This window comes from Leucopleurus acutus, assembly GCF_964270905.1.
Source record: "Leucopleurus acutus genome assembly, chromosome: 7".
In the NCBI taxonomy this organism is placed as follows: Eukaryota; Metazoa; Chordata; class Mammalia; order Artiodactyla; family Delphinidae; genus Leucopleurus; species Leucopleurus acutus.
In genome coordinates this window covers 89160679-89182111 of record NC_139150.1, presented here as the reverse complement: position 1 = coordinate 89182111, position 21433 = coordinate 89160679, and the positions used below count along the sequence as shown (strand labels likewise).

Genomic DNA, 21433 nt, shown 5'->3' with positions numbered 1-21433 from the left:
TAACTACACTTGGGGACACAGCGCAGAGACTTATTCCTTTCTCCATTGGGGACAGTGGCTTCTGCTCCCTCCTCCCTCCCAGATGCACCCAACTTCCAGTTCCTGACCAGCCTGCCCACTTTCCCTCTGCAGCCACCCCGGCCAGGGCACTGGTCCCACCTCAGGATGACTGGTCCCCCCGGGACGAGGACGGGACCTCTTTGGGGTGACCAGACCCCAGGGATTAGGGCTCCTCAGGGCACTGGGATAGGAAGGGGCCTCCTCTGACCGGTCCTTGGGGACGAGACAGGGCCTCCTCGGAATGACTGCACCCAGGGACTAAGATGGGGCTTCCTTAGGGTGACCAACGACGGGACGGGGCCTTCTCGGGGTGACCGGCTTCCGGGATGTGGCCTCTTCAGGGTGACCAGATCCCCAGGACCGAACGCGGACTCCTCGGGGTGACCGCCTCCGAGCGGGTACGGGGAGAGGGCTGCCTGACCGGCTTCCGGGTATAAGGCCGTCTCGGGGTGACCAGATCCTGGAGCCGGAGATGTGGCCTCCTCGGGTGACCAGCTCTGGGAGACCAGGAAGGGGACGAGATGAGGCCACCGCTCTGGGACCTCCCGGGAGCTCGCGCAGGCCCAGCGGCGCCGCTTGGGCCCAGCGGCGCCGCTTGGGCCCGGCGCCCCCTTCCCTGAACTGGACCTCGCGGACTCTCCCCGGTCTGTCCTCCTCGGTCTGGGACTGGGGTTCAGGTTCGGAGTCCTGGCCCTCAGTATACCGACCGCTCGATCCGAAGTACCGGCAGCTCAGCCGCGGCACCGCCTCTTCCGCCCCTTCCGCCGGCCCACGTAAGTCAGCTGGCATCGCCCCGCCCCTCCGCCGCCGCCCGCCCGCCCGCGCGAGGCCGCCTCAGCCTGGCCTGGGCCTGGAGCGGCGCACGGCGCAGGTCCCTCCCCGCCATGGCCCTGGGAGGCGGTAGCACATGGCGGCAGCAGCGGCCATGAGCGCGCCCGCGGCCCGGCCCGGCCCCCCCTAGAGCCCGCCGCCCCGGCCCAGGCCAGCGCCACGGCCCCGCCGCCCCCGGCCCCGCCGCCCCGCCGCCCCGCGCCCGCCGCCGCCGCCGCCGCCATGGGCGTGCAGGGCTTCCAGGACTACATCGAGAAGCACTGCCCGAGCGCCGTGGTGCCGGTGGAGCTGCAGAAGCTGGCCCGGGGCAGCCTGGTGGGCGGCGGGCGGCAGCGGCCCCCGCACACGCCGCTGCGCCTGCTGGTGGACGCCGACAACTGCCTGCATCGCCTCTACGGCGGCTTCTACACCGACTGGGTGAGCGGCGGCCAGTGGAACCACATGCTCGGCTACCTGGCCGCGCTAGCCAAGGCCTGCTTCGGCGGCAACATCGAGCTCTTCGTCTTCTTCAACGGCGCGCTCGAGAAGGCGCGGCTGCACGAGTGGGTCAAGCGGCAGGGCAACGAGCGCCAGACGGCGCAGCAGATCGTCAGCCATGTCCAGAACAAGGGCACCCCGCCGCCCAAGGTCTGGTTCCTGCCACCCGTCTGCATGGCGCACTGCATCCGCCTGGCGCTCATCCGCTTCCACGTCAAGGTGCGGCCCGCCGGGCGGGCAGGCTGGCCGGGGTCCGCGTGGGCCTGGGGGCCGGGGGCGGGGTTGGAGGCCGGGGCTGGGCTGGGGTCTGCGTGGGCGTGGGGCCTGAGTCGCTCGAATTCAGAGTCAGGGTGGGTCGGGATCTGGAGTCCGAGGTCGGGGTTGGACTGGAGTTTGGGGTAACACAGAAGGAGCGGGCCAGAGGTCTGGGCCTGAGTCGGGGTCTGGGGTGCGGGCTTGGGCCGGGGTTGGGGTCTGGGGTCCGAGCGGGTCGGGATCTGAAGTTGGAGCTGGGCAGGGTTCGGGGTCTGGTCCGGGGGACTGCAGGCGCCTCTCCCCTCCCGGTCTGAACTGCTGCAAAATGGACGCGCGGCCTGGAGCCCGGCCGGTGGCTGCGAGTGCCCGGGGTCTGGGGACTTCGGCTGCTCCAGGCCGTCCGAGAACCTTAAGACCAGCGGATAGCTGCAGGCTTGGAGGGTGCAGTGCCACCATCGCTGAGATCCGGAGTATTCCTCCACTGTTTGAAGCAGGTAGATTACTAACGTGAACTTTTATGAGACGCTGGTTTTCCTTTAGCAGGGCTTGAACAGCAACAGGTTTTTTGGGGGAGCAAGTGGGCTTGATGGCGACAGAAAGGGGTCTCCAGCCACTGAGGGTGGATGGAAGGTCTGCCTACTGCTGTCACCCCGGCTCAGCTGGGGGCAGTGACCTGGGCAAGGCCTGTGGAGTTAGCCTCTTCTTGAGAACGCAGGGCTGGGTCCAGGTTCCCTGGAAGATGACAGTTTTTAGAGAAATTGTCGGATTTTCGTGTGTGTTAGATTTCAAAGAATCATAAATTTTGACATGCTGAAATTTTGTCAGTTCTGTGACTTAGAGTCTACGTGAAAAAGTCTTTGGTTCTGTGTATCTGAAGTGAAGAGAGTAGTTCAGAGTCAGGGCAAAGAGAATGTGAATCAGAGTTTCCAGGATTTATTTCTCTCTGCACAGTGAGGACTCCACCACTTTGGGCTGTGCACTCAGGTAATCAGAGCTTTGACTGTCCGGCATTCTGCTGTCCTTTTGGCAGAGGTCTCCTTCCAGAACCCAGGCCAAGGAGTGCTTGAGGACCTAGCAGCCACGGCAGAGATAACATGCAAATCAATGACCCTTGACTTGAATTTTGATTGCTTCCTTTTTGATTGTTCTTTGTTTAAAATTTTTAGGGGGAATGTTTTGGTTTTCTGACTTTTGCCACTCTGCCTTCCAACGTGTTTGTCATTCCTTTATTTCTGCTTGAAACTGTGCTTGTTCCCAAAGTTTGTGAAATTCAAACTTCCTGATTGCTCTTGCCTGTGCTGAGATGGTGGTGGTTAAGCCTAAAGTGATAGCGGAAGTCCCACCCCGATCCTGTTGCAATTGGCGACAGGGTTTCTAAGTGTGCGGGTCGAGGCTGCTGGAAGAGCGGCGATTGGTCTGTGAGTATGGCAGAGACCTAGCCTGCGTCCCTGGGGAAGTTCGGCTGAGAGCCAGGGACTGCTGCTGGCATTTTCTGCCCTGGAGCCTGGGCTCTCTGAGAAGTAAGACAGTGCCGACTCCCAGGTGTGATCCACCTCCAGAAGATGCCCTGAGTGTTAACAGTTTTATCTTGTTCAGAGATGGAAACTACTACTGGAAAGACAATGAGCTTTCTAGTCAAGTGGCTTTCAAAGGAACACCGTAAATTTTACTTAGGATTAGAGTCAGTGTTTGTACACAGTCACTGTATCTTTTGAAAGAACTGCTAAATTCTTTTTTAATTGTAAAATTTCTTGGTATTTATCTTTGTGCCCCTGTAAATGTCTCACTTACCTGCTGGATGCCCAGAATTTTGACCAATGTGTAAGTTAGTAAGAAACTAGATTTAAGATCATTTCTTCCACTTAGGTTTCTGCACTCAAGATGTAATTGAGTCTATAATTATTTTGCTTTAGATAAGCTTTTAACTCCTGATACAGAACCACAATATAGTGTTAATTTTACAGCTTAATATAGTAAAGACTCAATTCCTTGGTGGACACTTAACTGGCAGCCTCACCTTTTTGGAAAATGCCTAAGAAATCTAGCTACTAAAAATTTCTCAGCAGCCAAATGAGAGGTCAGGAAGCTTTGGTATAGTGACCCAAAAAGGAAAAAAAAAGCTTTCTGTTTCCTCCTTGAAGAATCAACTTCTCTCCCTTGTAGACTGCCCTCTCCTTTTCAGATGTAATTCTGATAAGCTTAGTTATCTATTTCTAAACTTAGCTTGAGAAAAGGGTGCAGAGGAAAGTCTGCCAGGCAGGCGCACCATTAATAGAAGGAAGTGACACTTCACAAGGGAGAAGATAGAAAAAGCTATAAAAAACACACATAATTCTGGGGCTTCCTTAGAAAAAAGAAAACAACCCTATGTACTTCAGTAGCCCCTGAGGGCAGTATGGTTTACTCTATGAGGATGATTTTGAGCCAGAAAAATTTATGTTCAGCATTCTCTAAGGGAGTGAAGGGAGTGTACTGTTTTTTAAAAATGCCCATTAAATGGTTAAGTGAATTAAAACCATGATAGCATATCACTACATACTTGTTAGAATGGCTAAAATAAATAATTCTGGCAATGCCAAGTGCTGGCAAGAATGCTGAGCAATTGGAATCGTCCCACATGGCTGGTGGGAATGCAAGATGGCACGCCACCCTAAAAAACAGCTCCCTTAGTTTCTTATAAAATGCAATTACCATGTGGTCCAGCAGTTGTACTCCTGGGTATTTTCCTAATGAAACTATTATTCACACAAAAACTGAACTTGAATGTTCATAGCAGTTTTATTCATAATAGCCAAAACTGGAAACAACCAAAATATCCTTTAATAGGTGAATAGTTAAGCTATGGTACTGTGCAATACTACTTAGCAATAAAAAGGGAGAAACTACTGATACATACAACTTGGATGAGTCTTTATAGCTTCATGTTAAGTGAAAGAAGCCAGGCTCAAAAGGTATGGTTCTATTTATATGACATTCTCTTGAAGATAAGGCTGTAGTGATGGGGACCCGATGAGTGGTTGCCTGAGGGTGTGAATATAAAGGGACAGCAGGAGGGAGCTTTTTGGGGTGATGGAACTGTTCTGTAACCTGATGGTAGTGGTGGTAGCATTTTTTGTGTGTGTGTGTGTGGTACACGGGCCTCTCACTGTTGTGGCCCCTCCCGTTGCGGAGCACAGGCTCCGGATGCGCAGGCTCAGCGGCCATGGCTCACGGACCCAGCCGTTCCTCGGCATGTGGGATCTTCCCAGACCGGGGCACGAGCCCGTGTCCCCTGCATCGGCAGGCGGACTCTCAACCACTGCGCCACCAGGGAAGCCCTGGTAGCATGTTTTAAAATCATAGAACTATACATCAAAAGTAAATAAAAGTTAATTTTACTGTATGATATTTGTATTTTTTTTAAGATTAAATAAAAATTGGCAAAGGAATTGATGCAAACATCTCACTATATATAATGTTGGGCATATGAGGCATTTTTCTTATAAAAATCTACCATCGTATTGGCCGTCTCCAGGGTTCTGCAAACTGGCAGAAAGTCTTAATTTCCCGTCAGCTTTGCTTAGAGAAATCTTCTTTGGCTTAGAAGAGTATGTCTTTGCTAAAGTAATAATTGCATTTCTTTAACCATTAGAAGTTGGCCCACACATCAGCTAATTTTGTTCAGGTCATTAAACTGCCCAGCCTGAACTTGGCTTCTGTTAGTTACCTAGGAGCATTTCCTCTTGTGTGCCTTGAGTCATCATAACCTTTGAAACTTGGTGAGGACTGATGTTGATTTTAAAATCTTGGTGGCATTAGATGCCTGGAGCTTTACTAAATGTTTCTGCCTCAAGACTTGTGGTGTTGGTGTGCAGGTTTATAATGAAGTCCTTGAAATCTTATCCTGAATCGGTACTCTGGGGTATTTACTCAGATCTTACATAAAGCAGAGCTCATGTTTTAAGTCACTGGAAGAATGTGAGATTAGGCTGTGGCCTGAGATCTTGGGATGATGATCTCTTTCTTTGTATACTTTGTAGGGTGCCAGTCCCATGCTAGGTCATCTCTCACAGTGCTGTCTCATTTAGCCCTCAGTATTTTGTTAATATGGGAAGAAACGGGATTGCGATTGCTGATTGAGCAACGTCTGGGGACAAGTAACCAGTAACCTCTTCAAGAGGGAAGTGGTGTGCTGAAGTCAAAGTTCAGTTTCATTGTGTAAGAATGCTGTGGGGTGTGCCTACCTGCAGTTCACTCTCAGGTCAGATCTGATAGCAAAACGCCTCTGCTGCTTTTTCCAGGCAGCACAGTTTCTATCCAAGAGACACTGAAAACTAGCAATGTACTGTTATTCTTAAAGATCTCTAATTGATCAGGGAATACTTACAATTCAGAATTGACCACATTATAACTCAAACCAGCCATACATTTAAAATACTTATTTAAAAATATTTATTTTCTTCAAGTGTACCAGTTTTGTGACTGGCTTATTTCTCTTAGCCATAATGTCTTCAAGGTTCATCCATATTGTAATGTTGTGTCAGAATTTCCTTCCCTTATAAGGCTGAAAAATACTCTATTCTGTGGATGGACCACATTTAGTTTATGGATTCTTGGGTTGCTTCCCCCTTTGGCTGTTGTGACTAATGAATAGTGCTGCTGTGAATATGGGTGTACAAAAATCTGTTGGGAGTCCCCGCTTTCAGTTCTTTGGGGTATGTACCCAGGAGTGGAATTGCTGGATTATTTGGTAATTTTATATTTAATTTCTCGAGGAATCACCATACCATTTTCCACAGCAGCTGCCTATGTATATTTTATATTATATATCATATGTTATCAAAATAGTTTGTTTTTAACATTAATGCGATCACTACATTATTCAGCAATTTGGTTTTTATAAGTGTGTAAAAAATCTTTTCATTTCTATACTTACAGTTCTGATTCTTTTTAATGCCTGCATAGTGTATGATTTATCTATCCCCTACAAATGGTATGCACACACAAACTTGATAGATTGAAGAATGTGCACATTTTAAAAGCCTTACAGGACTATAGAGCCAACGTTGCCAGACCTTCAGATTTTTCAAGAAAGTCAGAAATCCAGATTTTTATTTGAAATTATTCCATTTAAAAAACACCTTTAAGCCAAGGAAAATGGACTCCGGGCTAGATTCAGATCTTGAGCCACCAATTTGTGACTTCAGCACTGATACTTATCAACAGTTATCACCCATTTTTCAGGTTTAAAGTTAGACTTACCAAAGCCCATTGCCTCTTCCCTTCAACATTGTATTGTTGAAGCCTTTTTGATTATCAAAGCACTTCCATTTCCTGGAGTTACTGAAATATGACTTTCCATAAATGCCATAATTCTGTGGACCTTTTCTGTTATATACTCTTATTATTACCTCTTTTGAGGTTAATACTATGCACATATTCTTTCAACATCTGACAGTTTCCAGTGCACCCTTTTACTGTTCTCAAAGACTTGAGCAGCTGGTTTTATGTGCTTAGAGATTACTTCTCCCATATCCCATTCAACACACAAACTGACTATTCTCTCTAATCTGACCTCAGATTAGTCACCTCTAGTGACTATTGTAATTTCACTTTAGCTACCCTAGGGTTTGTGTCCTATAATTAGCAGGAAGAATGATACCACCTTTAAGACTTCAAACTGCATGTCCCCCCTAGAGCCTGACTTTTACTGATATACCCTTCATTCTCCTTTCACTTTCCACAATTGTCTCTTCTCCCAGTCTGTTCTGATTTCACTTTTAGCCCTAACTGGTTTGAGCCTGATGGTCACCTATTTCAAAGTTACACTTACCACCCTGGAGTCATCTTTGGCATTTTTATCATTCCATCCTGCCAGTCCCTGCAATATGACACATCAGTTCTAGCCCAGCAGTCTCTTACTTAAACTTCTGTTCCTCATTTCTAGTATTCCCAACATGTGAACTCACCAAGTTTACCGAAAAGGTCTGGTGGGTTGTGAAACCAAATTATTGGGTGTTTATCAGCATTTAGAAAAATTCACACAGAATAAAATAGAATAAAAAGTAGAATGCAAGACCTGTATTAAGGGTGAATACCATTACATTAAACTGTGTCTTACTGTGGATAGTAGTCAGAATTGCCTCCGGATCTGACCAGGCCCCCATGCCTAGTATCAACAGTGGAACTCATCTTGCACACAATGTCAGAGCACCCTGCAGGGTCCTCAGGTGAGTCATTCTCCTGGCAACGACTGTCAACAAAACCATTAATCCAAACTCTTTATTCAGGCTTTTAGACCCTCCTACAATCCGAATCCATTCTACCTTCCTTAGTTTCAGAATTCTTCTATTATACTTTTAAGATGCTCCCAACCAGACTGTTTACTGTTTCCCCAAGAAATGTCCATTTCCCAACTCTACTGATGTCTCCCTCTGTCTACCCCACTTTCGCTTGCCAGAATTTTGGTTCTACCTCAAAGCCCATCTCAAAAGCTTTATTGTAGCTACCTTCATATGTATCTCCCCCACTAACTCTAAGCTACTTGAGGCCAGGGACTAATTTTACTCCTCCTGTATTTCCTATGTTTAGTATAGGCATTCAACTTTTTAATCATATATTTTCTTTGTTCTATTTATATAGGCAATTTAATTATTTTCTTTCAACACCTGGGTCAATGGCCATTAAGTACGATTTATTTTCTTTAAATTTCTTATTCTCTCTTCTCTGGTTTCCAGTGATGATTCATTCTCCCTTTAGCAAACATTGAGTGCCTGCTATTGGCCAGGTGTGGAGGAGTGAATATAACAGAAAAGAATGGAATCCTTTAAGGAGTTTACTCTAGTGGAAGGCGGGGGTGTGTGTGCTCGTTTACATCATTTTCCCATGTCAACGTTTGGAACTTTCTTTGATGCCATAGGACAATCTATTTAGTCACTGAAGAGCAGTGATTCTCAACAGGGGCTAGAGGGCTGGTGATTTTGTCAAGGTCTAGAGACATTTTTGATTGTCACAGATGAGGGCATACTGGCTGCAGGCATCTAGAGGCAGGGGCCAGGGATGCTGCTAAACATTCTACAATGCACAGGACAGCCCCACAGTAAAGAATTATCCATTCCCAAATATCACCAGTGCCAAGGCTAGGAAATCCTGATGTGAACAAGTCAAAGAATTCTAAGCTTTGGGCCTTAGTAAAGCCATATAAAGGTTTGAAATAGAGATTTCTAAGTATACCAGGGAGATAAGTAAAAAAAGAGAATATAACTTAGTTTTCTAAATAAGATACGTACATACACACACCTTCTCTCTTATATATTTCTAGACCCATGTTGCTCTTCATTTTGTTTTATACAATTAGAATTTATACAATGGAAAGAAATTAATTAAAACATACTACACATTCCAGCCTTAGTAAGAAATTGACCATAGGAATAAATACCATGTAATATGAAGAGGAGTTCCTTTTTTTTTAAAATTGGGATATAGTGGACATACAGCATTATATTAGCTTCAGCTGTACAGCATAATGATTCAATATATGTATATATTGTGAAATGATCACCACATTAAGTCTAGTTAACATCCATCACCATACATAGTTATACTGTTTTTTCTTATGAGAACTTTTAAGCTCTCTCTTAGCAACTTTCAAATATACAATACAGTGTTAACTACACTCTCCATGCTGTACATTACATCCACATGACTTATTTATTTTATACAGATGACCCTTGAACGACACGTGTTTGAGCAGTGTGGGTCCACTTATATGTGGATTTTTGTCAATAGTAAATATTACAATCTGTGGTTGGTTGAGTCCATGGATGCAGAACCGTGGATGGAGGACTAACTATAAAGTTATTCTTTATAACTGCGTGGAGGGTTGGTTTGCCTAAACACCTCCCTCCCCATTGTTCAGGGGTCAACTGTAACTGGAAGCTTGTACATTTAGACTTCACCCATTTTCTCCACCCCCACCTTAAAGAAGCAATACTTTAGAATTTGAAAAATTAGATTTATTTTCCAATGGATTTATAGACAAAATTTTATAAATAGAACAATTAGATGTAAGTGAATCAGAGTTCAGATAGAAATATTCTAAAATTCTCCAAATGTCTCTATATAGCTGGAATTAATTTTTACTTATGTTTATGTTTTCTCTAGCAAGTAAGTCCTACGATGGATGACCACCTCTTAGAACATTATGTTATCCATCTCTTAGAACACTGGCATGTAGTACGTGTTCAAAATATATTTGAGACATGGACAAATAAATCAATTCCAGACTCACCAGTTAGTCACCTTGTGCAAGGCAGTGATGGCAGAAAGATGGTAGAAAGTTTGTGTTCAAACCCAGAGTCTAGTCAGTTCCACAGATAAGTAGTCTCAGCTTGGCCACCTGGCACAGAGGCTTTATCTTTGAGTAAGCCCTTTATGCTTCTTAATTTAGGAGCTGTGTTGAAGACATCAAAGGTGTGACTGCTTAGGGAAATTGGCTTCATTTAGCCATCTTTTTTTTTCTCCCTTGTTATACCTGGCTCTATCAAACATTGTTTCTAGGTATTTTAGGGCCAGTATAGAGTTGAACTTGGCACACTGATTTATCTGCAAGGGTGATGGTAAATCTACAGTAATTAAGGATCTGTGATCTAGAAACGTGATTCTTTTGTACCCCGGTTACTTGGTATTTCCCGCTTGTCTCTAGAATAAATTTATTTCTTTGGAAAAACTGAAACTACCCTGTTGGTATTTTGCCAATTAGTGTAAGAAAATATACTGGAAGGAGTATTACTGGAGGGTTGAGTTTTCATAGGTCTGGAGTGTATTGTTCATCTTCATGGGCAGGAGTGCCAGCCAGTCCAGACTGGGAGGGCCTCCCTGGACCGCTTGGATGAGCACAGGCACCATGGTTTTTCAATCTCCTGTACCTATGTGAGCCATTAAATATTTCAATAAAGAATTTGTACATGTCACCATTTTGAAATAAATTGCATCAGTCTGAGATTCATTTTTCTGAATTCCAAAAGTTAAATTTTGATGTATTTTGGAATTGGATTTTTAAAAAGAATACTACTGCTTGGAGTTAGCTGAATCATTAGGAGATTAATATAGTAGGCTGAATAGACACTGAATACAAATAATGTTGGTGTTTCAACACTCCTTTTTTCTTTTAAATTAATTTTTATTGGAGTATGGTTGCTTTACAATGTTGTTAGCCTCCACTGCACAACAAAATGAATCAGCCAAACACATACAGATATCCCCTCCCTTTTGGACTTCACTCCCATTTAGGTTACCACTGTGCACTAGGTGAGTTCCCTGTGCTATATAGCATGTTCCTATCAGTTGTCCATTTTATCCATAGTATCAATAATGTATATGTGTCAGTCCCAGTCTCCCAATTCCTCCCACCCCACCCCTTTCCCCCTTGGTTCAACATTCCTTTTTTTTTTTGCGGTACGCGGGCCTCTCAGTATTGTGGCCTCTCCCGTTGTGGAGCACAGGCTCCGGACGTGCAGGCTCAGCAGCCATGGCTCACGGGCCTAGCCGCGCTCCACGGCATGTGGGATCTTCCCGGACCGGGGCACGAACCCGTGTCCCCTGCATTGGCAGGCGGACTCTCAACCACTGCGCCACTAGGGAAGCCCTCAACATTCCTTTTATTATTTTTATTTTAAAAATGTATGAAGTTTAACTTGCATTTCTTTTAGGACATTCACTCTCTTATTTAATTTTTTAACAGAGAAAGAAAACAGTTTTATTATTGAATAAGCATTGAAACAGATTGCAGTTGCATCACAGGCAACCTGCTAAAGAGATTGCAAAGAAGAAATCTCACCCTTTTATGTAGGCTGGCAGATATAATACATTACATATATGCTAATGTCATTATCCAAAGGAAAAATAAAACTTCTGTTTTGACAAGGAGGAAGTTATATCTTGGAGCTAAGTGCCTAGGATTTCTGAGAAAACAGGGAGACGGGGTGCCACTCTCTTATTATTATAATTTTTATCTTTATTTTTTTAATTGTAATAAACTATAACAAAAGTTTTACCATTTTAACCATTTCTTATTTTTATATTAATTTATTTTATTTTTGGCTGCGTTGGGTCTTCATTGCTGTGCGTGGGCTTTCTCTAGTTGCGGCTAGCGGGGGCTGCTCTTCGTTGCATTGTGCAGGCTTCTCACTGTGGTGGCTTCTCTTGTTGCAGAGCACGGGCCCTAGGTGTGCAGACTTCAGTAGTTGGGGCGGGCGGGCATAGCCGTTGTGGCTTGCGGGCTCTAGAGCACAGGCTCAGTAGTTGTGGTTCAGGGGCTTAGTTGCTCCGCAGCTAAGCATGTGGGATCTTCCTGGACCAGGGTTCGAACCCATGTCCCCTGCATTGGCAGGCGGAGTCTTGACCACTGCGCCACCAGGGAAGCCCGCCCATTTTAACCATTTTTAAGTGGAATTAAGTTCAGTAGAATTAAGTACAGTCTTCCCTCAGGTATATGCAGGGGACTGATTCCAGGAGACCCCTCAAATACCAAAATCCAAGGATGCTCAAGTCCCTGATGTAAAATGGTGTAGTACAGTGAGTACAGTCGGCTGTCCATATCAGCGGATGCGAAACCACATTCACACTGCTATGCAGCCATCACTACCATCAATCTCTAGAAATTTCTCACCTTCCCAAAGTGAAACTGTCCTCATTGAGCACTAACTCCCCATTCCTCTCTGCCAGCCTGTGGCAGCCGCCATTTTACTTTCTTGTCTCTATGAATCTGACTACTTAAGGCACCTCATATGAATGGAATCACACAGAATTTATCTTTTTGTAACTGGTTTATTTCACTGAGCATAATGTCCTCAAGGTTCATCCGTGTTGTAGTATGTATCAGAATTTCCTTCCTTTTCAAGGATGCATAATAATTTCTTGTGTGGGATAGACCACATTTTGCTTATCTGTTCATCTGTCAGTGGACTCTTGGGTTGCTTCTACATTTTGGCTATCGTGAATAATATTGCTATGAAGATGGGGGTGCAAATATCTGTTTGAATCCTTGCGTTCAGTTCTTTTGAGTATATGCCCAGAAATGGAATCGCAGGATCATATGGTGATTTTATATTTTGAGAACTGTTATACCATTTTCCACAGCAACTACACCATTTTACATTCCACCAGCAATGTGTGAGGGTTCCAGTTTTTCCACATCCTCGCCAACACTTGCTTATTTCTGTTTTTTTTTAGTAGCCATCTTAATTGGTGTGAAATGGTATCTCGTGGTTTTGATTTACATTTCCCTATGATTAATGAAGTTGAGAATCTTTTCATGTGCCACTCCCTTATTTTAAAAGACATTGTTTTTCCTTGCTTTTAAGACCACTGCAACCAATTCTTATAGAATAACCAAGAGCTATATAAGGTAAGACGTTTATTCAGCCATGATTACAGATTTCCTGAGGAGGAGAGGTTTACTTTTAGAGACATTGCTAATGTATGTCATGACACTAAAATTGCTCTTTTAAAGTAAACAACAACAATAAAAATCTTCTACCAAGTTAGCATTGACTTTCATGTTCTCACTCTTCAGCTCGACTTGAGTAGGGAGTAAGTAGCCTGAGTAAGTTTTACCCACCTCATGCATAGTGTCTAGAATTCTGCTGGATAAAGGTCAGAGCCTGATTTTTTTTTTTTTTTAACAAAAGAATTTAGGTTGACTTATCCTTTTACGTTCAGGTTAACTTATATCTTTTAAAGCCGGTAGCTGGTTGGAGGACGTGTCACGTTATTCCCTGAGCCTCTGTAAAATTATTCTAAAGAAAAACCACATATGATATTTTTTTCTTTGTGTCAGAAAATCTCTTTATGACAACTCATAGTGTTTCAGGTCCTGCATGAAAAGTATGAAGAAGTAGATCCTTTCTCACATAGCTTACTTGAAAATAAATAGTACCTGACATTTATCAAGTGCTTATTATTTATGAATGATTCTGAGCTGTTTACATGTAGTAACTCATTTAATCATCACAGCTACCCTATGAGGTAGGAGAGTACTATTATTTTTGCAGATGAAGAAATGGAAGTACAGGAAGTATTAAAGTAGGCAGTGGAGTTCACCTGATGCCAGAGACACAAAACCTCACTGTACAAGTGCTTCTTCACTGGAGATTAGGAGTAAGTAACGGTGTTACATTTTCATTCTTATAGGACTTTCCCCATAGCTGCTTTCAGCATTAATAAATAATTACATTCACAAAGTAAGCTTGAGAATTTTTTAGTCATTATTCTTTGTAAAAAATACTGAATTTTGATGTATCTGCCTTTTTAATGATGAAACTTAAAACTATTGAGATAAAAAGATTTACCTAGGATTCTGTGGCAAATATACAGTTACATAAAATTATCCCTAGCTAAATACAAAATACTTCATTGGGACCAAAAATGGGGCGTTTTGCCAGCTACTGAAGATCTTCAACACTGATTGCATACACCGTGTTTCTTGGTGACGGATGGGTGGAGAGGTGAGGCGAGGTGTTTGGTGGTTCCCAGCCGAGTTGTGGCTACCAAAGCACGTATCAAGTGGGCTTCCCTGGTGGCGCAGTGGTTAAGAATCTGCCTGCCAATGCAAGGGACACAGGTTCGAGCCTTGGCCCGGGAAGATCCCACATGCCGTGGAGCAACTAAGCCCGTGTACCACAACTACTGAGCCTGAGCTCTAGAGCTCGCAAGCCACAACTACTGAGCCCACGTGCCACAACTACTGAAGCCTGCGCGCCTAGAGCCCGTGCTCCGCAAAAAGAGAAGCCACAGCAGTGAGAAGCCCGCGCACCGCAACAAAGAGTAGCCCCTGCTCACCGCAACTAGAGAAAGCCTGCTCACAGCAACGAAGATGCAACACAGCCAAAAATAAAAAAATAAAATAAATAAATTTATATATTAAAAAAAAATAGTAAAAGTTGAATGCTCTGTGCACTGTACTCAGGAGCTCTACGGTTTCACTCCCTTGATCTGAAGTTGCATTTTGATGCAGTGGTGATGGCAGCCATGGCAAAAATCAGTCAAGGCCTAGTGCCTTTAAGGTGGTAGGTGGTCTTTGGTCACTAGCCTGTGGTTTTCTGTGAGGAGGCTATGCATAATTCCAAGTCTGGCTCGCTCTCATAGGAGGCCTTAACCCTTTCTTTATCACCTGTGAGTAGATAGGTCTTGGCATAATTTTTTAGCTTGCTTTTTATACTCTTTGGGAATTCAAATTGAAATAATCTTCCCAACATTGTATTTCATAGTTTTTACTCATTTTGTAAACTAAAAATTAAGAACTAGACATACCATTTTCATTAAGCATAATGTGCCCAGTCTGAGCCAGGAGCTGGAAGGCCAGGGAATTGGAGAAACAGAACACGGGGAATAGGGTGAGTAGAAGAGATGGGAAACAGGAGTGAAAGGCATTCAGACCGGAAGAAAGACACACTGAAAGGAGAAAGAACAGCGATACCCTGTTAGACCCTGATTCCTAGAAGCTTAACCTCTGGAATTTAATTTTTTTTTGAATTAAATAACTACCTCTCAGGTTCTGTTTTGATGCAATCCAGGCGTTTTCCTATCCTCACCCAAACCTTGCTTCGAGTCTCCTCTGCACTGCATCCAATTCTTTGCCCCTGACTCTACCAGGCTCTTTGACATAAATCTTGAGGAATTGTTCAGTGGGCCTCTTACAGGTATTCTTGGTTGTTGGACTTTATTCTTTCATTCATAGGTTTATGCTGTGTGTGGTGGGCTTTCCTACTTCCCTTAGTTGGACTGTCTGGGGAGAGTTGTGTTTTCACATGATAGACTCTCGGAGACTTTGCCTGCCAGGCCTTTCAGTGCTTTGTTCACATGATTAAATAGCTTAAAACAGTCTCTCAGTTAGTGTCTTGTAGACCAGGGGTCCCCAACCCCTGGGCTACGGACTGGTACCGGTCCATGGTCTGTTAGGAACCAGGCCGCACAGCAGGAGTTGAGCAGCGGATGAGTGAGCAGAAGCTTCATCTGTATTTACAACTGCTTTCCATGGCTCGCATTACTGCCTGAGCTCTGCCTGCTGTCAGATCACCTGCGGCATTCGATTCTTATAGGAGTGCGAACCCTACTGTGAGCTGCGCATGTGAGGGATGTAGGTTGTGTGCTCCTTATGAGAATCTAAAGCTTGATCTGAGGTGGAGCTGAGGCGGTGATGCCAGCTCTGGGGAGCGGCTGCAAATACAGATTATCATTAGCAGAGAGGTTTGACTGCACAGAGACCATAATAAATCAGTTGCTTGCAGACTCATATCAAAAGTCTTATCAGTGAGTGGCAAGTGAAAGGAAGCCCAGGGCTCCCACTGATTCTGCATTATGGTGAGTTGTATAATTATTTCATTATATATTACAATGTAATAATAATAGAAATCAAGTGCACAATAAATGTAATGCACTTGAATCATCCCAAAACCATTCCTTCCCCCCACCGCCGCCTCCAATCTGTGGAAAAATTATCTTCCAGGAAACTGGTCCCTGGTGCCAAAAAGGTTGGGGACCGCTTTTGTAGACTATTGTGGTTTTGTTTTTTTTTTTTTCTTTTTAAAATAAACTTCTAACTTGGGAATAATTTGGGGTGTATAGAAAAGTTGCAAAAATGGTACAGAGAGTTCCTGAATATCCTTCACTCAGCTTTCATGCATCTTAGCATCCTATGAGCTAGAACAACTGTTACAACTAAGAAATTAGCATTGGTACAGTACCATTAACTGCATTATGTATTTCATTCAGATTTCTTCCATTTTCTACCTGTATCCTTTTTGGATTCCCTGTTGCCTTTAGGCGTCTTGTCTACTTACTGATCTCTGATCTGGGACAGCTTCTCAGCCTCTGCTTGTCTCTGTGGTGACCTTGACACTTTTGGAGAACTGATCAGGCATTTGGTAGGCTGGCCTCCAGTTTGGGCTGGCTGATATTTTCTTGTGATTTGGGGAGAATGCTCCAGAGGGGCAGTGCCCTCCTTCCGTATATCTACTGGGCGTCTGCTCAGTGACCTGCCTTTTAGTGGAGAATGGTATTTAGAAACCAGATCGGGGTACAGATGTTCTTTCTCCTGGGGTGTTGCTGCTTCTAGGTTCTCTGCTGACACCTGGGAGATATAGGTGTGTGTTTATAGACTAATCCACGTGCACACACTTAACCTCTAATGATTTCTGTGCCTGTCTGTCTGTGTTGTCATCTACTTGTGGGTTCTTACGGACATCTCCATGGCTAACCCAACACTACAGGGTCATGCTAGCCTCCTCCCTTTGCACATTTGTAAGCCCGTTCTCTGATAGGGAGACACTGAGGTCATCTACCATCCATTTACCCCAACCTTAACACATGTGAAAGTGATTTCAGAGTTGTTCATTGGCACCCCTGTGACAGACGGTTTATAATACAATTCGATACATTTGTCAGTTTGCATTCTGGCCTACCATCCCTGACTGCTGGCTGATTTTTTTTTTAAGTTGTGTATATTAAAGTTTATCCTTTGTATGATATGTACAATGATGTGAGTTTGTACAAATGCAGAGTCATGTATCCATCAGCCAGACTCTTTCATTTAGGTGTTTTGTGGGGTTTTTATTTCCCTAATTGAGTAACTGCTACACCACACTTCCATTGTTCACTTGTTGGAAAGGATTGCATCTCTGTTACCTTGTGGTTTTTAATGCCATGTAGCCTTCCTCAGATAAAGGCAAAATGGATTTTAACCAGTGGGGAAGAATACTAGAATTTCAGAAGTTGAAAGAATCTTAAAGATTCATTAATTTTACATTCCTAGCTAGGCAGGTTGGACATCAAGCCAGAACTGGAACCTGGACATTTTGGTTCTCCTCGCCATCCATATCACTCAGGGTACCCTAGATAGGAAAGATGAGCACGACAAGGGGCACAGATTGCTCCACCTTGCTTTATTATTATTATTTTTTTTATTGAAGTATAGTTGATTGAACTAACACAATGTGTTAGTTTCTGGTGTACAGCAAAGTGATTCAGTTATACACCTTGCTTTAGATTTGAAGTCTGTGCTTACTTAAGGGCAGAGTTCCTTTATCTTTTGTTTTAGGAGATTAATTCTAGCAGACAATTATTTGTTTAATGTTAGGTGTGCTTTGGGGGAGGATTAAGATATTGTTAACATTTGCAAATTAGTCTTGTAGTGAGTTATTAATAGTTCATTCACTTTGCTTATTAATGCCAGGCTGAAACCAAGTGTTCTGAACGAATGAGAAATTGTGTTTGGGGAAGGGTCAGTGGAAGGAGGTGACTGTGGAAAGCGCTACATTCCACTCCCCAGAGATAGATGAAACTGCTCTATAAGGCTCTACTGGCTGTTGGTTTCTACTGTTTAGAGTTTATAGTAATCTTTATAAATAATTTAAAGACTGTTTGGGGCCCCTGAACTGGGACTCCCAGAGTTTTTCGTTTCATAAATAGTTTTTACTGTGTGCCAGGCACCAAGCTAGACCCTTGATATGTAGATGAGCAAATTGTGTGCCTTGTCTGGCAGGAGAAGGATGTGAAAGGAGGAGTATTTGCCCCCAGTGCGGTGGCATAGAGGTGGCCAGTGTGGGCGTGCATGTATGAGGGCTGTTTCAACTTTTTATTAGATTTTTTTCCTTTAAAAAAGTTTTTTTTCTACCATAATTCAAAAAGAGTCATGTACCACAATGTTCATTGCACTATTTACAGTAGCCAGGACATGGAAGCAACCTAAGTGTCCATCAACAGATGAATGGATAAAGAAGATGTGGCATATATATACAATGGAATATTACTCAGAGATAAAAAGAAACAAAACTGAGTAATTTGTAGTAAGGTGGATGGACCTAGAGTCTGTCATACAGAGTGAAATAAGTCAGAAAGAGAAAAGCAAATACCGTATGCTAACACGTATATATGGAATCTTAAAAAAAAAAAAAAGGTTCTGAAGAACCTAATGACAGGACAGGAATGAAGACACAGACGTAGAGAATGGACTTCAGGACACGGGGAGGGGGAAGGGTAAGCTGGGACAAAGTGAGAGAGTGGCATGGACATATATACACTCCCAAATGTAAAATAGATAGCTAGTGGGAAGCAGCCGCATAACACAGGGGGATCAGCTCGGTGCTTTGTGACCACCTAGAGGGGTGGGAGAGGGAGGGGATATGGGGATATATGTATCTGTGTAGCTGATTCACTTTGTTATAAAGCAGAAACTAACACCATTGTAAAGCAATTATACTGCAATAAAGATGTTAAAAATAATAATAAATTAAAGTTTTTTTCTTTCTTTTTTTTTTTAAGTATAATTGTGCCACCGTGCACAACTGTGTTAGTTTTTGCTTACTCCCTTTCAGTCTTTTTCCACAGGTGCAGTTTTATGTGCTTGTATGTAGCAGATATTGTATTCTGAATTGGTTTTGCTTAATATTTTATTCTAAGCTTTTCTCAAGTTTCTCCACAACATTGTGTAGTTGCTGTGTTTACCCAGCTCCTTAATGTTAACTTATTTTTCCCATGGAAGGCTACCCTCACCCTTTTTATGCTCCCAACGTTTTTTATCAGATACGTTGCTTTCTTAGGCTCTATTTCCTGGCGTAAGATTGCTCCAGAGTCAAAGAGTATGAGTGCTTTACAGCTCTGGAAATATATTGCCTGTTGTTTTACAATGCCCACAGCCTTCCTTGAAAACCTGCCAGATTAGATCTGTCCCTGCCTGCTCTGACTCCATTGCCTACTGCTTTCCCCTGGGTCTCTGGGATGAGGCTGCAGACACCACACTCAGCTCTGAGTCAGTATACCTGCTGTTCCCCTGCTTGAACACCCCACTGAGTGACCACACAGGGCTATCTCCTCCTTTCCCCTCCAAGGGTTGTTGTGAGGATAATGAGGTGATGTTGTGAGGTATGCAGAGAGTGGGTGCTCAGGGAGGATGAGTCTCTGGACCGCTCTTGTCCTGGAGCTGGGCAGAGCTAGGTTCTGAACTGCTGGCAGCCTCAGTTTCCTGGAAGAATAGGTTAACAAACTCTCTTGCAAAATATAGCTTGTACAGTACTCAACTCATACATTTAATTTTGCCCCATCTCCTCTACAGGATATCTGGCTCTATGAAGCAAGCAGCCATGCTGCCTTTTCTAGAACTCCTCTGAGGGGACTGGAGCGAGGGGGTGGTAACTCACAATCTCTCTTCATTTCAGGGCCTCTTAGGAAGATTGTGCAGACTTAATATTAAAGATGTCTGGAAAACAGGAATTGCTGGTGATTTTTAAATGCCTTAAGACATTGCTGTAAATATAAAGTTTTAGGTAATAAAGTGATTTGAGGTAGAGAGCATGGACTTGGAGATTATCATTTCTAGATGAAGCTGGGCTAATTAAAATAAATTTTAACTGTAGTTTTCTATTTTAGTGAAAGTACTCTTTTTAGATTGAGATAAAACAGCATCATCCTATTCTAAGACAGAGTAATTGACTAATTGTATGTTGTTATTGTTTTCTTTGTAAAGCAAAATATTTTTATCAAAATACTTAAGAGAATGCAAAAAATTATTTTTCCTTTAAATATGCATCTTTAAAAGGACTGCTTTGCCGCTGAGATTTCATTATAACTAACTTTCTAACAAAATTTGCTGAAAGTCAGTGAGAAATGAGAGTAACTCTACAATGATGTCCATCTAGTAGGTGACCATTGAACACTTGAACTTAATTTTTAATGTATTTTAAATTTTAATTCAGTATAGCCACAAATCGGGCAGTGTAGTTCTAGAAATTTATGTTTAAGGGCACTCACTTGTTTTTTACCTTTAGGGCTCTATGGAGAGTTAATTTTCCACAGCTGAGTCACCCAATTAAGTTTAAAATTCTGTTTTCTAAAATACCTTTATCCATTGTAGGGGGAAAAAAAACCTGCCAAATTTTAGTTGGTTAAATGAGTGTGGGTAACAACAGGAGAGGAATTGTCTTTGACTTTATATATATAATTTTAGGAAAATATTTTTCAATGCCCTTTGGTATGTTTTTTGGAATAGAGAAATTCTGGGGGCTTTTTGCTTTCCTGTGGGCGTTGCTTCTCTGCCCTCTTTAGTATGTGACAGACACCTGAGATAGATGGGGTTGACCTTTCACAATGGGAGAGCCAGTAGAAGTAAGAAGCTTTAGCCTGTAGTTTTCATCACTAAAAAGGCAGTAAATTTAGACCTGGCCTTCACAGTTGTCCTGAACCTGGTGCCATACCGCCAGGCCTGGTCCTTTGCACAGAATAAACGAGTGACAATTATTTGGGGGTAAACATGTTCATTCTTATTATTACCCATGTGCTGAATGCTTCAGGGTCTATAGTAACTAGTAGGTAGGTGATGGATAATACTTGGCTTTTTTTTTTTTTTTAATCCTTCTGGTTATTTCACCTATTTGCTTTGACTTACTTTGAAGAAATTATTTTGTTTTCACTGAGAGTGGCTGGCTTTCTGTCTCCGTCCTTTACACTTCTTTATTTTCCTCTTCTGTCTCTTTTTTTCCCATCTGTCTCTTTTCCTTCAAAACACTGTCACAGGGGCCACCTGGGATTGTGTATTTTTAAACAGGGTGATCTTTGAACTTGATAAGAAATTGAAAGTTAATTTGCAGTCTGGATGGGATCGTAACTTACTGACCAGGAGATTATTTCCCACTGAAATTTCTTATTTGAGCAATGTGCTGCATACTTTATGATTGTTAGTTTTGACTGTTTGTCTCTCTTGCATATCTTCCATATCTGGAATTTACAGATTGTGTACAGATATGTCTGTGTATTGAGCACATGCTGAAGTGGTGCCTGG

The 21433-nt window shown here is 43.2% G+C and overlaps 1 protein-coding gene across 1 annotated transcript in view; it reads left to right on the top strand.

The window, feature by feature from the left end:
• The first annotated feature begins 1093 nt into the window (after positions 1 to 1093).
• FAM120A (family with sequence similarity 120 member A) overlaps positions 1094 to 21433 on the top strand; it is a 104114-nt gene continuing 83774 nt past the window's right edge. Inside the window, exon 1 of the mRNA XM_082842586.1 lies at positions 1094 to 1587. Within this exon, the coding sequence (XP_082698712.1) occupies positions 1114 to 1587 (474 nt within the window). The 5' untranslated portion in view covers positions 1094 to 1113. The remainder of the gene's footprint in view (positions 1588 to 21433) is intronic.